This window comes from Rhinolophus ferrumequinum, chromosome 20 (assembly GCF_004115265.2).
Source record: "Rhinolophus ferrumequinum isolate MPI-CBG mRhiFer1 chromosome 20, mRhiFer1_v1.p, whole genome shotgun sequence".
In the NCBI taxonomy this organism is placed as follows: Eukaryota; Metazoa; Chordata; class Mammalia; order Chiroptera; family Rhinolophidae; genus Rhinolophus; species Rhinolophus ferrumequinum.
The window spans coordinates 51,221,915-51,240,168 of NC_046303.1; the positions used below are offsets into that span (position 1 = coordinate 51,221,915).

The window sequence follows — 18,254 nt, forward strand, 5'->3', positions numbered from 1 at the left end:
TCCTGACTATCTTCAGAAATCGCCATTTCTCTCCATCTCCAGTGGTGTGATCGGGATCCAACCTGTAACCATCTTCTGACTAAACTATATCGATCTCTCTGGCTCCCTGCAGCCCATGCTGCACACTGAATCCCATGAATTCCACCTCCTCCCAAACACAAATCTGATCATATAACCTTCCTTATGCCCCACTTTCCACTGCTCCTTGAGTCACTACAAAACCCTGCCCGGGGGTCCTCAGGTGCCAGCGTGGCCTGGCCCCTGCATCTGCTCCAGGCACTTCCGCCTTCTGTGCAGCAGCTCTGTCCTGCCTTCTCCTCATTCCTACCTGTTCCCTAGCTTTCAGCTCACACGTCCTCAGGGAAGCCTTCCGGACTCCTCTGCACAGGTCCACTTCCTCCGTTATCTGCCCTCCGTTATTCCCCTACCAGTGCAAGTCTCAGTTTGGAATTGCACATTCATTCGGGTGGTTATTTGGTTCATGTCTGTCTGTCATGCCAGACTCCAGGCACTGGTTTTGCTCATCTTGTACCCTCCCTGCTTAGTAAAATCACTGGCTGTCATACCTGCTCAAAAAATATACTTTTATGGGGGGCGGGGGTTATTTGGAACCACAGGATTTAAGCAGAAAGGGATATGAGAAATCATCTTTTAAAGTTGAAGAAATGGAGGCCTAGAGAGATGGAATATTGGCGGAGGAGGGCTTTCATTTATACATGGCTACATAGCTAGTTGACGACAGAGCTGGAATGTAAATCCTGGTCTCTTTCTAAATCAACCTGGGAACTATTTGTTTATTTGTTTAACTACTCTGGTAGTATTCTCTCCTTCTCCTGCATTTTTTAAAAATTAAAACAAAAAAGACAAACAAGAAAACAAGCTGTCTGTGCTTAAACTGTGCTTTTTTTGTGCTATCAAATGACAAAACATCAAAGCACTGGTGGCAGTCAAAATGGCACGTTCTAACACACAATGGGATTTATAGATGATATAATACAGAATTGTACTCCTGAAATCTATGTAACTTTAATAACAATTGTCACCCCAATAAACTTTAATTAAAAGAAAAAAAGAAAAAGAAAAAGAAAAACTGGCACGTTCGGCAGAAAGGGGGGGGGAACCATTTTAAGGACGTGCCCCCCACCCTTACGCCATTAACTTGCAGAAGTGATTGGTGCCTAGTGGGAGCCCAGGGCACTCTCCTGCTCCTCCCCCTGCTGACCAGCCTGCAGCCACCTGGCCACAATCAGTAAGAGGAAGAAGATTAGCAAGGCTCATGGTGACACACACTCCCTGGAAGTTGTGAACCTGTTAGAGAAAGCTGCAAAACCCATTTCTGCCGCTGGCAGCAGGCAATTGTTTTCCGCACTGTCAGACCACAGTCTGATTACATAACATGATTTAATGCGATTTCTTCAGAGGCTTCATCCACTTCTCCACCCCAACGTCCTGCAAGAAAACTGTTTCTTTTGCACTGAATGAAGCATGGGCACCCTCTGGTGGTAATTTGTAGGAAAGTCTCTTGAGGAGAGATTTGCTGAGTTGGGATGAGAAATCCCAGTTCTTTGCATGTCTCCTTCTTGCCTCCACAGCCATTTTCAAAATCAGCCATTAAAAGTAAAGCAGGGCTATTATTATAAAGCATCTGAAGAAGAAGGCATCAATGGCCCAATGCTTGTATAATGCCAGCCCCCGTTGCTAAGCAGAGCTGACTGATGACGTGTCCTGAGGATACGGGCTGTGAAGGTGGCCTCAGTGCGAGTGGAGGTCCCGAGTTCCTGTTTAGAAGTGAATGCCCTCTAAGGTAGGCATACTACGGCCTACACAGCACTGTACAGTTGACTTATACACAGCAGTTCTCTTGATGCACTGTGTCACCTTCTGCAGTTTCAGTTATGTCAGTGGTCTGAAAATATTACATAGAAAATTCCAGAAATAAACAACTCATAGTTTTAAATTGCACACTTGTGAGTAGCAGGATGTCATCTGGCGCCGTCCCTTCCACCCTGCACGAGACGAGATGCCCGGCATCTCCACGCTCTAGACGCTCCCGCCTGGTGGTCAGGAGCCGCCATCTTGGTTGTCTGGCCTGGTATCCCAGTGCCTGTGTTCAAGAAACCCTTTCTTTACTTAATAGTGGCCCCAAAGCCATTCACCTAACTTATATTACAGTATATGGCTATAATTGTTCTATCGCATCATTAGTTATTGTTGTTAATTTCTTACTGTGCCTAATTTATAAATGAAACTTTATCATAGATACATATGTACCGTGTTTCCCCGAAAATAAGACCTAGCCAGACCATTAGCTCTAATGCATCTTTTGGAGCAAAAATTAATATAAGGCCCGGTCTTATTTTGGTAGAAGTGTTTAAGACCGGGCCTTATATTAATTTTTGCTCCAAAAGACCACTTACAGCTGACTGTCCGGCTAGGTCTTATTTTCGGGGTAACACGGTATAGGCAAAGGCATAGTATATATAGGGTTCGGTACTGCCTGAGGTTTTCGCCTTCCACTGGGGGTCTTGGAATGTATCCCCCTTGGATACAGGGGAATTACTGTAACATGTTATCCAAATAGCTGTGTAGGGAGTGGGAGTTCTGTGCCAGGAGAAGATCTCAGGGGTGCAAAGCTGGGACCAGGGACAGGTGAAACCGGGCAGGTGGGGTTACAGAGGAGCAAACCAGACCTTGACTGTAAACAGAGCGAGGCAGGTTTGGGACAATGAGGAGAACAGGGCTGGGAGAAGAGAGTGGATGGCCATATCCATTATACTTGTAGATACGCAAACTCTCTCATCAAACAGAGGTTAAGGAATCCCAGTTGCCTGTGCGGGGACAGTGGTGATCTGGTCAAGCAGAGGCGAGGCTGACAGTGGCCAGGAAACCAGGCCTGTGGAGGCCAGGCCCCAGGAAAGGAAGCGGCTCCCACGTCTCAGACTGTCTCTCAAAATGCTGCTAATGTCTACTCCTGCTTTTCACTAACATTTTTTGATGTGTCTCTATTTTATTAGCTCTGTTTTATATTGTGTTTAGTTCTGTGTTTAATTTTCTCTGCATTTTAAAAGCAGAAACCAAAATTTGTGCTATTTGAAAACATTAGGAAATATCTGCTTGAAAAAGTTAAAAATCACAAAGAGCTCAAGACTGTTTAATGGTTACTTGTTGATGGAAATCCAGTCACATCTGCCTGTACCATTACACATACCATACATTCCACCGGGAACATGATCTAGTACAAGAGGGAGGGGCTTTTAAAATCACATTTAATTTTTAATACAAAATCTGTTGCACTATTACAGAAGTGACCCCTTCATGCACAGGTAAATTTAGTATCTACCGTATGGAACAGTGAACACTGTCCTTTTATTGTACCCCCAAACATTGGCAAACGTAAAGTAACTTTCATCTTTGTGCTCTCTGATGCCAAGGCAAGCCCGTTTTGTGTTTTTGTATTTCCATTAGGAAGGTTGATCTGTGAAAAGTGAATATGGAGACATGAAAGTGATTAGGTTCATCTTTACCTGGGATTACTTGAAACTGTGCTTTACCTACATGTTTCAAAGATGCCAGGTGACTAGGCCTACTGAGCCCCACCGACAAAGCTCTGAAGAGGTCATCGAGAAACTCGCTGTCACTATGTATTATAGAATCATTCACTAATTCAGTTTCACAGCAAAAAGGGAAAATGAAACCCAAAAGGTATTTAAGTAAATGCTTTCCAATCCCATGCACTGTATTAATTTGCTAACTTCTTATACATACAACATAAACATTGTAAGTTTATTTGTATGTAACACCTATAAGCATATAGCATCTACACTTTAAGTGTATTTACAAATTCAACAAAATATCTACATATAAAAAGCTTTACTTAAAATTAAACTTGATGCAAGTTATGAGAAACCAATTTATTGGCAAATGAAACTGAGCATTCCTTCAACCATAGGTTGTTATAGAATTTCATACATGGAGGTAAACCATTTGCTAGATATTGTTTACGAATATGGTAGGATGTATATGTTTTTTTTGGAACTGTAGATGTAATCCGTTTGACTCTTGGCCTTCTTAGCACTTACCAGGTTTCTTAGATTCTGAAATGTGTCCATAGCAATTTGCATACGGATTATTTAATGCTGCAGAGTTTCAAAAGCTGTCACATGGGTAAAGACTTAGAGAATAATATATTCCTGTCGACATGCTGTTGTATGCTTTTAGTGTTGGAATAACTTATTTTTTAAAAAAATTTTCTACCAAGTTGATGTCTTTCTTACTGAATGGGATTTGTTTTAATAGAAACCATAAAAGACCTCAAAATCATCAGTTGGTGATAAAGCATTTTTTTTTTAATATACACATGGGGACAATGCTCCTTAAAATAAGCTGTCTTATTTGTTTTATTTTCACATTTCTTTTTTTTCCAGCATTGCAGTTTTCATTATCTCTGCTTTTTAAAAGTTACGTTTAGACAATGACAGTAACCTAGCACTCTGAGTAGACTGTAGCGACAATACAGAAGGCAGTATGTTATGGAATGCTTCCGGTCTGAAGGCACTGCATGTGTCTTGCCCTGTGCTTTCTGGAGGAAGTTTTGAAATTTAATTGGAGTGATTTGTTTTTGGAGTCTTTCAGTATGGCACAAACGCCAAAGTGCATTGCAATACACATTGTTGATGCCTAAAAACTACTGAACATAGAGATGATGTAAGAAGTGAACACTGTCCTGCTGGAATACCTGGGATATTGAGAAGGCTACGAAGTAAGAGAAGCAAAGAGCAGGTAACAGAGTCTCAGTAAGCATCGGCAAATGCAATTGTCACAATGAACTCATTTAGCAAGTATATACTGTACATCCTGTTCCTAACAGTCTCCCAGAAGACTAACAGCTAGACATAGAGTCACCAATTTCACGACAATGTCCACAAAGACATTGAAGTTCTAGGGAATACTAGAGTAACACTCTCGACGATTGAAACGGAATTCAGATTTAGGGGTTCAGCTGAGGCGAGTATAAACAAAGTATCAAACCATGTTTTAATAACAAACACAGGTATGTCCTTTACCTGGATGTAGCATTTTTCATGCATCATGTTGAACTGCATCCTGAAGATGAAATAACATGATCTGTTGATGATGCTGTATTGTTTTTATAAGTTCTGAGGAAATCAAGAATACCTATTTTGAATGAAAAAGTATGCACTTTGCACTGCGGTTCACATTAACATATCAATTGACTGAGCTGTGTTCTTGCTCTAACTGTTCTCATAATATTAACATACAGCAGAACATTCGCTGTCTGCCTCTATGTTCATAGTATGAGAAGGCTGACGCACAAGGGCTGAAGAGAAACATCCTGGAGGAACGGGGTGTTGGCAGAGAGCTTACAAATTAGACAAAGGAATTCATGGCGTTGACGGGAGACGGGGCCTCTGAGCTTTCGTTGCCTTCGGCTGGTTCTTTCTCTTTCTTACCACTGTACTGTCCTATAAAGGAACCGTCCTCATTGAACTGGCCGTTCACCCCCTCTCCATAGTCAACGAGGCTGTCATCACTGTCTTCTTTTTTCACAGTCCTGTCTGAAGGTGTGCGACTGCCTTTTTTCAAAGGCTTGTGGTCTTCTGCATCACTGGAAGAAAAAAGAAACTTTCGTCAAGACTGGCATTTAGGTCAAATGTTTGGTTCTTAAAGGTCATGCATGCCAATTATGATGAAGCGTATGGAGCCCTGAGCTTCTCTAGCCAAATCTAATCATCAGGTTGACTCCAATGGCTGGGATGTGGTTGGAATGACAATCAAGCGCAGAGATGGTTTAATCATAAAGTCTTCAGTAGGTGGATGGTTTCTTACTGTGAATGTCAATATCAATGACAGATTCTGGCTCCTGAATTGGAAGCAATTCTGAAATAATCACAAGCATTAAAAAAGGAAGAATTGAAAAAAGTTGAAAATCATCACTATTTTGCATTTAACAGGGGGTAAAAGTTTATGGCAAGTAGAGAAGTTAGTATGTTAAACTAACATATGTTAAGCGTAATATCACTGATTCCTTGGATGTGAATGGAGAGTGATTTTGTTAAGTGTGAAATATGGATTTTTTTTTCTGAGCAAGAAGGAGAAGCAAAATCCTGCATTTCAAATAATTTTGTTATTGAGTGCAGGCCAGACTTGTAAACTTTAACCTTACCTTTCAAGAGACCTACAAATTCCATTAAAAGGATGCAGAAGAAACAAATGAAAATAGCCTAAGAAGAAAAGCAAAATCCTTATACTGATAGTATACAGTATTTTTTTCCCTGTAAGAATTTTAGTTAATGGGTAAAGGTTTATTAATTTGGAAAGAGATACAATATAACATCAAAGCACTATATTTATACTATTAATGGCATGTCAGTATATTCTAAATAGTATGTGTGGTTCCAAAAAATGTAAAAGCATACATTTCCTGCACTCATCTTTACCCCACTCCCCACCACTCCCAAGTGTACTATGCAGCCTATCCATATCGGATGGGAATCTGAGGAGTGTAATTTAATAACACTTTATGCGACCCACTTTGTTTTTGCCTATTTCTCTGATGAACCCCTAACACGACATCTGGAAGTAGAGGAGTAATCACCGTTTTAGAACATCCCCTCACATGGTCATGTAACTAGATATGTACAATGACCTATTCCTTAACTGGTAACATTTGGTTTAAAAAACAAAAAGAAAAAAAAGCAATGACAATTTTTTTTCTTTCAAAGAACGAAAACACAGACAAAATAAAAAAACATAAATACTATTAGTAAAAAATAAAAAGGCTTATTGTAAAATCAAGGTTGCATTAACTACAGTATCTCACCTACTAATTGGTGCTAGGACTTTATTGATCCATCTGTTTCTGAGAATGACTTTTTTTCTAGCCAAGATACAAATGTTTGAAGATACTCAAATATTCTGCCTCTTCTGCCAATAATTCCTACTAGGGTTTTCAGTATTTCTCCAAGAAGAAAATCTCAAGACTGGAAAATAATACTAGCTTAATATGACACTGACAGGTGCTATTGAAAACTACCTGTTTCAACAAGACACAAGTTCTTGTCACAAATTGAATAAATGATATTATCACCACAGCTAGTAAAAAACTGGGGAAGTATCACAGAACCTTGGGGTGGCCTGTGTTTGGGGCACTTTAGGGACATAGCATCCATTCTCCAACCTGTTGCAAGAATAACTTGTATAATTCATCTTTGGGATTTAATCATTAACTTCCAGACTTTGCTTGAATACTTCCTGTGAAATACTGCTCAGGACGTGGTGAGAACAGAATTGTCACCTGGATTCCAACTATTCATCTTTACTTTGTAGAACTACTGCTTCCCCGAAAATAAGACCTAGCCGGACAATCAGCTCTAATGCATCTTTTGGAGCAAAAATTAATATAAGACCTGCTCTTATTTTACTATAAGACTGGGTATAATATAATATAATATAATATAATATAATATAATATAATATAATATAATATCAGGTCTTATATTAAGTTTTGCTCCAGAAGACGCATTAGAGCTGATTGTCTGGCTAGGCCTTATTTTTGGGGAAACACAGTAGTGGTCCAAGGAATACACTACAGGAAATTCTCGTCTATGGCATTTCTTTGATCCAGCCATCATCTATCATCCATCCATCCATGTATCTCATACATGTTTATTGAGTGCCTACTGTAAGACAGCTAATGTTCAAGGCATTGGAAATACAGCAGCAAACAAGGTAAGGTCTGAAACCCTGACCTTACTGAGCGACTTCTAGTAGGGAAAATAAACATAAACAATCAACATATTAAAGAACTAGTTATATAGTATATCAGAAGGTAATTAGTGCTATGGAAAACACAGAGCTGAGTAAAGAGGATGGAAGGTGTCAGGGAAGTGGGTGGAAGGTTGACATTTAAATAGAGTGTCCAGGGAAGGCCTCATTAAGCCGTGAATCAAAGGCTTAAAATACCTGAGTCAGCCAGGCAGATAGCTGGAGGGAGGGTGATCCCAGCAGGAATAACAAGCATATGCCCTTAGGTGGGGGTACCTGGCATGTTCCAGAAATGGAGAGGAGCTTGTGTGGCTGGAACTGAATGAGAGAGAGAGAGAGAGAGAGAGAGAGAGAGAGAGAGAGAGAGAGAGAGAGAGAGAGAGAGAGAACGCACACACTGGCGGGGGTGGGGGGGTGGGAGGGATGGGGGTTGAGTTAAAGTGAGAGAGAGGTGACAAGGCTAGATGAGATGAGGGCCTAGTAGGGCACTGTAAGGATTCTGTATTTAATTCTGAGGGAGATGGGAAGCCACTGAAGGGTTTCCAATGGATGAGTGACTTTATCTTACAGTTTAAAAAGATTACTGTCATCAGTGTTGAGAATAGCCTACCCTGGAGGATAGCAGTTGTAAACGACAGCAAAATTGGACCATGCCCACTTACTACATATTGTCTGCTTCTGTACTAAAATAGCAGAATTGCAGAGTTGCAACAGGGACAGCATGGCCTGTGAAGTATAAAATATTTACTATTAGGCCCTTTACAGAAAAAGTTTGCTGACTCCTGCTCTCGGGGGTCAGGGGTCGACTGCAATAAACCAGGAGGAGATGACTGTCACTTGGCCAGAGTGGAAAACTGGGGGTGGTACAAAGGGTCAGATAATGGACGTATTTGGAAGGTAGCACGAACAGGATTTTCTAATGGATTAGATATGGGATGATAGAGAAAAAGATGAGCCCCAGGAAGGATGGGATCTCCCTCACTATGGAGTGGCCTGTTTGGGGTGGAAAATAAGGAGTTCCGTTTGGGACATGTTGCTTTATGAGTCTGGTATACTGCTGATACCTAAAGGCAACAAGAACACTTTGAGAAAGTAAATTTCCGGGCTAATCTCATTCACAAACATAGATGAGAAAATCCCAAAGAAATCACAAGTAAATGGAAGTTTCCAATCTACTAAAAAGATAATGTATCATGATCAGATTGTCTTTATTCCAGGAACACAAGTTTGTTGCAACATTAAAACACCAATTCGTATAATTCACCGTTTTAGCAGAAGAAAAGAACAGTATCTTATAATCATCTCAATAGATTTAGAAAAAGGTATAAGGTAAAATTCAACACCCACTTATAATAAAAACTTTAATGCACTAGGAATATAAAGCACGTTCATAAACTTGATTAAGGATGTCTACAAGAAACCTGGAGTAAATGCCATCCTTCCTGGTGAATGCTGAAAGCTTTCTGTTGGACATCACAAATAACAGCAGGGATGCCTGCTATCACTAAAAACTGCAATGGAAGTACTAAGCAATGTGGTAAGAATAAGAAATAGAAGGCATACGTGTTAAGAAGGAAGGGAACTGTCATCATTCATGAATGATACGATTATGTGTATAAGAAATCCAAAAGAATCTACAGGCAAACATTAGAATAAAATGAGAGTTTAGTAATGTTGCTTAACACAGTATTAGCATAAAAGTCAATTTTGTTTATGCATTTGCAAACAGTTAGAATATGAAATTTAAAAAATGATTCTATTTATGGTATCTTAAAAATATGAAGTATATAAGAAGAAATCCAACAAAATATGTGTAAGACCTCTATAAAGAAAATGAAACTCTTATTCAGAATTATTAAAGAAGAGCTAAATAAACGGAGGAATATACCTAACTATAGGCAGGAAGACTCAAACACGGTAAATAGCTTAATAGTATTAGGACAACTTCTTTTTGGTGCAGAGAGAGACAAAATGATTAACGGAATGGAATACAGAGCCCTGAAATAGGTAGGAGATTGTTTTGTTGGCTTTATTCTAACATACTATTTTTATGCTATCATAACTGGAAACATTTAAAAATCCTACTTCCAACTGTTTGCTGGTCCACAGAAATATGATGGACTTTTATGTTAATTTTTGCGTTATGGAACATTAAATTCTCTTTGTAATTCTAATATTTTCTCACAGATTCGTTTAGATTTTACATAAACAATCACATGAGTTCATCGGTTCCAGCGTAACGCCCCTACTGGATGAGAGAAGATCTATAACAACACAGGCTGTGCTGGAAAGAAGAGAAGGAGGAAGAGGGATGCTCTAGCCACAAACAGAGTCTTTCCTGGAAAAGCTGTTCAAGATCTTTTTAAGACTAGTTTTGTAAACGTGGTATGAGGTAATAATGAGAATCTGGTTAAACGAGAAGACATTGTATGAGGTACCATCACACTGCCTGGCATGTGATCTGTGCCCAGGGAATACAGGCGCCCATCCATTTGCCATCACACCTTTTTCTCCCCTTCAGGCCCCACCTCAGAGAGACTATTTTCTAAGAAATACATTGTGTAACACACACACTTAGAACTTTCCAGATGTGATGAGTGGTGTCAAGTCGGTGTTGAAGCACTGTATTAGTGTTTACCTTATTCAACTCAGAGATTAATTTTATAATGAAATAGTAAATAAACTGCTTTTGAGACTGTGTGAAAGGAAGTTGGTTTGTCAGGTTTAAGTGTGAAAGGGTAGTTTCCCAAATGAAAGGAGTTTACAAGTTATAGAGCACGATTCAGAAGTCACATACTTATTTAGCTACATTGTATTCAAAGCTTTAAAAATTAATCCATATTTTTATGAGAACTTTTAAGGACAGGAGGTGTCAGATGTTAATTCTGAACCTAGAATGTCAAAGATTAAACAAATTTCAAAATAAGTCGTCAAATAGTCATCCAATAGTAACATTGAGCCACAAAATATACTTTCGATACTTACACTCATGAATAAAGATGGCTGTGCAGTGGAAAGAAATGTTTACATCACAACATCAAGATTCAGTCCCTCCGTGACTTCCTCTGGGAAGACCTCATGTGCCACTCTCCTTCTCTGCCACCCACGGGGCTTTGGCTCTCTGCTCCTGGCCCTGTGACACTGTAGTTGTGTCCCTTTTATAGCACTGTCACACTATGCTCAGATTGTTCTTTTACTTCCCTGCATCCCTCACTAGACTATAAACCAGCGAGATAATATCCTAGTGGTCATCACCTTCCGCTGCCCGGCATACAGTAGATATTCAGTAAGTACTGGTTGAATGAATTCATTGTAAAGTAACAACAGAAGAGATAGCAAGCATTTTAGAAATCATTCAGAATTCTAACATTAAAAAGTTGTCATTACTTCTTAATTTTAGAATGTCAGACAAAGCATTTGAATATATTCTTTCCTTTTTCTTACCCTAAGAATACATTTTAGGGAGTTCATTTTTTCCCCCAAAGCACTTCAGGGTTTTGCCCATAGAAGACACCTTTACAGAGTAAAATTTAGCAACAACGGATAAATCTGTGATCACTTGGTCTGATTTTCCTGCAGTCACCACCCTACCACGGCCAAACCATGCTGCAGTTTTGTTGACATTTAGGACCCAAACGTTCTTTCCCAACACCCTCTCTAAAAGTCTGTCGTTATTAATACCACTCACACACTGGTTTGTGTTTGTGAGCAGAATAAAGCTAGCATATGTAACGAATGTGACACATCTTCCTGTCATTCAATCAAGCCTTATGAGCACGGGTTGGCGTGTACCAGGACCGTGTACACATGAATGACACGATTGTTGTGCCTCCATTTACACTAGAGTTCAAGTGCCATGGCCATGTGGTTTATGTCCTAGGTTCTGGTTTTTAGAAGAATGGATCTAAAGAATAAAAAAATACTTACACGGCTGGTTGCATTGTTTCTCTGATTTTTCTATATGCTAGTAAGGGTGCAGATCCTACTGTCTGTATAATTAAAGAAACAAACAAAGAAAGCTGCAGGCTTCCACCAGAGGGGAACTGCTTGGGGGTGGGTGTTTCAGTGAGGGCGCAAGTTTACAGCATGAAAAAACAAAATCAAATTTGGCCACTGAAGTTCCATCCCTCTTTGCACCATGAAAAATCCCCTGGCTCAGAGCCAACCATGTAGACACTGTTTCATCCTCAAGCTGGAGAATGAACAAATCATAAACAGAATTAATTTACATAGACAATAGCCTTAATTTTGTTACCAGCATATTGATTTATTTTCAGAATGAAAAAGAATAAGACTCAATAAATAATACAGAGCTCAAAACTTCCAAAAGGCGCAAAGTAGAGAGGGGACCCTGGTGACTTAGGGAGGAGAATGACACTTAAATATATTATTAAAAAAAAAAGATTCTGTAATAAACAGTTGGAACCGTTTTCATTAATTGTGACAGCTAAGAAACTAAAGGTCTTTTGCTTCTTTAAAGTAGAAAAGAAGCCAAAGGGAAAAACATTCTGAGACAGTGTCAGAAAGTCACAGGACAAAGCCACATCTTTAGGAACAGGCGGCTGGGTGTTTGGGGAAGTAATTTCACTTGTGGGATTGTCCTTATGAACTTTCAGTTTCAGTAAAAGAATAATCACTGAGCTGCGTTTCATGTTAAAGACACCCATCAGAACCTATTTCCCTTGGCACCTCCCAGATAAGTGTCACACGTGTGACAAGTTTTTTCATCTTCACACGTGAACTGATGGGCTTGTACTCAATAGGCCCAAGGAAAAGTCTTTCTCTTCTGAGAAACTCAAGGCATAAGCTAAAGACAGCCATTTGAAAACGCTTCACAAACATATCATATATGAATTAACACCAAGACAAAGACATGTGACATCTGTGAGAACAGTGATAATGAGGCCAGTAACCAAATACTTGCTATGTACTGCTCCGGAACCCCAAATCATAGGAAAGTTGTTGGGACGTAGCTCCCAGAGGCATGTAGAAATCACAGAACTAGACACCTCTAGCGATCATCTAATACTTGAACAACTGTATCATTTTATGAATGAAAAAATTGAGATCTAGACAAATTAAGTGATTTCCAAAGAAATCCAGGGTAATGACCGAGTTGACAACAAAACTAACACTCTCTTGATTCCAAGTTAGTCCACATTCATTCGCCCTCCATATCAGTCAAGTTTTAATGGAGTAGGCAGCATAGTTACTCTGAGAAAGTCCCATTACATCAGGTCATGGTTTCACGTCACTTAGCACCAGACTGATGTTTGAGACCCACGTAATAAGCAGTACATTGCGGATTCATGTAAGCACGATAAGGCAGAACAGAAATCCATCACCATGTGAGGAATGTATGACGTGCAATGGTGTATTTTCAATTCATGCAAACACATAATTTTTTCAGGCTATATTAAAGGTTTAACTTAATCACAATAAATAACGGAATGGTGTGCATATCCTGTATAAAATTCTAGCCACAAGAATTCTAGTAATTGTCAGCCAACTGTCTGACAGGAGAAACATGTAGCAGAGTGAGTTAAATCAGCAAAGATTTCAAATCATCTGGCATCAGACCCGGCTACCCTCAGCTGAGGCTACAGGCTGGCTTCTCTCACTGTTATGCAAACCTTCTGGGTGGACTGGGGGTGGGGGGTGGGGCGCTGCTGAGGTGTTCACAAACTTTCAGACCCAGAGGCAACATTTGACATCAAGACAGCCCTCACTAGATGTTTTTCTATATCATGAGATATAGAAATTCTGAGAAGTCTTAGAAATCATAGTCATCTCTGCCAAAGAAATCAGAATATAAACGCTTAAGTGCTGAGATACAAAGGCAACAAAACATTTGTATCTGCATGAAAACTGGTACGAAACCAATTGTCAAAAACATGGTTTTTCTCAATCAGTTCTCATATTTCTTATCCTTGGCATTATTTCTTGGCCCTCATGATGTTGACGTGGAAACATCAAAAATGAGCTCTAGAGACAGGTGAAAACTCACACAAATATCTTGTCTACAAATGTCATCTGGAAATCACAGTAAGGAAATATTTTATTTCACCTAAAAGCCATTTCTTCTGGTAAAAAAAAAAAAAGCCTCAAAATGGGCTCAGTGCACATTTAAAATATTATATTTTATATAATCAAGAGGCTTATAGATATTAAAAATAAGCTGTAAAGGCATTTAATAAATAGAAGTATTCTTTTGGAACACAAAAATCCCAATCTTTTAGATGAATAAATAAGTACTTTGTTTGTTTTTAAACATATCTAAAATAATCACTTATCTCTCTTTAAACAGACCTATAGGGGCAGCCGGGTGGCTCAGTCGGTTAGAGCGAGCTCTGAACAACAGGGTTGCTAGTTCAATTCCCACATGAGCCAGTGAGCTGCGCCCTCCACAACTAGATTGAAGACACCGAGCTGCCGCTGAGCTGCTGAGGGGCAGCCGGATGGCTCAGTTGGTTAGGGCGTGAGCTCTCAACAACAAGGTTGCCGGTTCAATTCCCGCATGGGATGGCGGGCTGTGCCCCCTGCAACTAAAGATTGAAAACGGTGACTGGACTTGGAGCTGAGCTGCGCCCTCCACAGCTGGATTGGGGGACAGCGACTTGGAGCTGATGGGCCCTGGAGAAGCACACTGTTACCCAATATTCCCCAATAAATATTAAAAAAAAAAAGGCCTAACATCCTTAGGCAAGAATATCTTTGTTAAAAAGTCCCTCCATTCTTCCTTCCCTCTCTTCCTTCTTTTGACTATTTAGCACTTAGGTTATGTTAAAATTTCTCCTAAATGATGGAACCAAGCCAAGAATGTATTATCAAATTTCTGTGAGTGAACACCCTGCCTCCAGAGCTGTGATATTTCTTAATAATTAACAGCCTCTAAAACAAATTAGTCATCATTTCGTGATTAATAGGCAGAGTTATAGGTATCTGTTTTGGAAAAATGAGTCTCAAATCCAAGACTTAAAAGAATAACACTGATTTTTCACAGCACTATTTAGAAAATGACAGGTATAGTTTGCTTTACAATGCAGGTTTGCAGGGTCTTTCATGTTTTTTGAACTCTTATTGTACCACAGCAGCTTTGGGAGGTTGATCCATACAGCAAGGGGCTCTGGATAATATTACTGAGTGCAGGCCACTCCATCTCCAAACCTATGACTAAAATGGAAATTTGTTCTTTAAGAGAAGTGAGAATATTTTAACTGTGAAGCATAATGTAAACATTTACACATGGAAGTGCTTCTAAGTGAATATGTGAGGAATCTGAATCACCAGGCTGAGATGTCCCTGGCCTGGTTCTATTCTTGGGAGATGGAGTGTAGTGTCCCCAGGGCAGGGAGCTGAGAGGTGCGGGAGAAGCAGAGGCTCACCTGTATTCTCCAAAAGTGCCATCGTCTTCCTTCATGGGCTGGATTTCGGGGTCAGCATGGGCATCTTCTTTTTCTTTAACTAAAAAGTTCAAAAGGACATTGTTATCTATTGACCCCGTGCCTCCCTAGTCAAAGTTTTTAAGAGTGCACCCTTTTGAGATACACAGTGGCATGAACCATGTAAGGAAGCAGTGTTGCACAGCATGACAGCAAGACTCAGTTCATGCATTACTTCCTCCGGAAGACTTCATGTATCTTCCCCCTGCCTGTCAGTCGTTGGTGCTATTTCAGCACCTATGAGTTACGTGGAGCCTAAGGAAGTGGAGTCACTAAATCTTCAGACCACAGATTAATTTACAACAGATTAATTAATTCCCCAAACGCCTTCTGATCCTTGAAAATGTTTAGGCTCCCATTGTATCAAAAAGATCAAAGATTATTTAAACAGAAAATCCCAATTTAAAGCTCTGGGAAGATATACTTATTGCAATTTACATGATTAACCTTGTGATTTCTTTTTACTTCAATGGATAATTATATAAGGCAATTTTAATCTTTCTTACCTGGATATTTACCACCCTTGTTTCTTCTGATGAAGCAAACGATCAGCAAAATTAAGATAAGGAGAGCGACAGCACACATTAGACCAATGAACCAGCCCTGAGTCGCGATATCCACCTGTCGGCTTGCCATTGCTGGAAAACAAACCAGTGGTGTTGGTGGGAATGCGTTCAGGGGGAGGTGAGAACTGTTGTCCTTGTATAAAAATTACCACAGCATATGAGCTTTTCTGTGTTTTACATGTGGCCCCAAATTGGAACCTGACAGTTATTAATCAGGAGTTATATAAACATGTAACTTTGAAAAAATCTTCTCCATTAAAACGATTCAAATAGAGCAATCTGAATGCTAATATCACTAAATGCTAATAAATCCTGTTAGACATTGTGTCCAGTTATTTTAATTATATAGTCTCAATAAAAACATAGTCCCAAACCAATTAACAAATTTAGTGTTTATAAGATAAATTGTTCCTTAAGTACAATGATAAGAATATGACTGAATTGTAAACAGAACAGATTGTATACATCTAATGGAGTATCTTTGCTTTGAAGGAACCACTTTGGAGGCTAAAATATCATTGCAATGATGCTGTCATTTTTCAAAAGGTATTGGAAATATGTTAAAAGAAAACTTTCCACACAAGAAACTTGTCCATATCAGATTACCAGCCTTATTATTTTTATATCTCAATTTTCATCCAAAATATTACTTAGACTTGTTATTCATCTCATTTACAAGAGTTGGTTCTGAATAACTTTTGCAAATTTCTGAAAAATCCAATTTACTCTCAAAAGATCAATATTCAATATTGCTTAGGATCCATTCAAAAGACTTTGAAATATACTTTGATCAGTGGCATCATTATTGGAATAAAGGACCAGATTAAAGAGAAAATACTCATTTACATGTATACATAATCTTTAAGTCTTCATCTATTCTGTTTGAGTTAATAAATGCGAGGCCCCTTTTTCAATCAGTCAGTGTGCAAATCTCCTAAGAAAAACATAGAATAATTATCATTTCTAGTATTATTCAAAAGTGTCAATCAAATGGGACAAAGTGCAGCATCAATGGCTATTCAGACATGCCCATGAGAATTTGTTTAAATACACTGGTATGAATCTTTTTTTTTAAAGGCCTTTATTTTCTCTTTTTTGACTGTAATCAAGATAAAAGATTTTCTTCTTTTGATTCATAAGCATGCTTATGCCATACTTTTAATTTGACTAAATTTCTTCTGAATATATTTAACGTTGTTGGGTTAGGTGTATGTGATCTCTGAATGCAGAAATAAGCATGGCTACCTGTATCCCAGGTTCTGATACATGTGCAAAAATAGCGCACTTCATTGCCTTTCCCCCCAAAAAAAAGTATAGGGAGAAAAATGAAATGCTTAAAATCAAGTGTGAAGAGAAATGTGAAAAATATGTGGATACGTGTTTAAGAAATAAAATGAGAAGGGCAATATATTATCTGGAATACAAACCAAATGCCAGCAGCCTTTCCCCAATAGTCCCTTGTGCCTCATTGGTTAGAGGGCTTCTGAGTTGTATCGTAAGTCGATACACTGAAGCCATACATGCACCGTAATCGTGATGATGATGATGATGAAGGTGCAGCCAGTCACAATGAAAGCTTACATACTGAAACTCGTACTGTGTGCTGGGAGCAAAACCTCATTTAAGCTTCACAACAACCCTTTGAGGTAAGCATGAAGAATAAACCCACGCCAAGAGAGGGGAAAGAACTTGCCCAGGAGCTGGATTCTGACCCAATCTGCCTGACGCCAGGGTACATGGTAGTAGTAGCCATTATGCTACAGCTATAATGCACTCCTGAAAACATGTCCAGACATCAGATCTGTTGAAGTGTTTACATAGAATAAAATATCATAGGGACTTTCCATTCTGAGACAGGTGAAAATATTTTAAAAGTCCATCATTACGTACTCTTTGGCAATATAGTTTTGTCAATTCTCACATGGTCTTTGTGCTCTATTTCTTCAAAACAACCAAGAACCAACTGGTGTAAGTCTACTGAGCATTTGATAGAAGCTAAAGAGTCCTTGTTTTTAGTATGCTTAATGGTTTACAGCTTTGCCATAAATACTGTCTGTGTTTACATTTTTTTCTCAAATTAAATGCAACTGATAAAGGCAAAATGCAATAAGATACTAAAAAACTAGCACTGATGTTGTTTTAAAAAGATGGTGACTGTCAAAATTGAACTGTCCACTGGAAGCTTGCAACTACTATGTAAAAAGTGGAAATGTTTCTTTGACAGTTGACAAAGGAACATCCATATTGACTGAATTTTTACCTCTATGTCTAAAGAAAAAGGTATCAAATTATTTCACTTCCCCATTATTTAAGATTAGGCAGACAGAATATTAACAGGTGAATGTGTGTGCATACACACACACATACCAAACACACACAAGTGCACCAGAGGTTGATATAAAACAAAAATTATGTAAGTGAAAATAACTTCTATTGACTCCCCACCATCTAAGCAGAGATC

General features: G+C 39.1%; 1 protein-coding gene across 27 annotated transcripts in view; it reads right to left on the minus strand.

Annotated features, from left to right (window-relative positions):
- Window positions 1-4,324: 4,324 nt before the first annotated feature.
- NRCAM (neuronal cell adhesion molecule) overlaps window positions 4,325-18,254 on the minus strand; it is a 300,745-nt gene continuing 286,815 nt past the window's right edge. For 25 of the 27 annotated variants that reach the window (XM_033088223.1, XM_033088240.1, XM_033088238.1 and 22 more), the window contains 3 exons: window positions 15,734-15,865; window positions 15,171-15,249; window positions 4,325-5,626 (listed from right to left, as the gene is read on the minus strand). In XM_033088223.1, coding sequence (XP_032944114.1) covers window positions 5,389-5,626; window positions 15,171-15,249; window positions 15,734-15,865 — 449 coding nt within the window. In that variant the 3' untranslated portion in view covers window positions 4,325-5,388. Of the gene's footprint in view, window positions 5,627-5,846; window positions 5,899-11,718; window positions 11,775-15,170; window positions 15,250-15,733; window positions 15,866-18,254 lie in introns of those variants that run through there. The other 2 variants (XM_033088242.1, XM_033088243.1) reach the window with 2 other exon arrangements.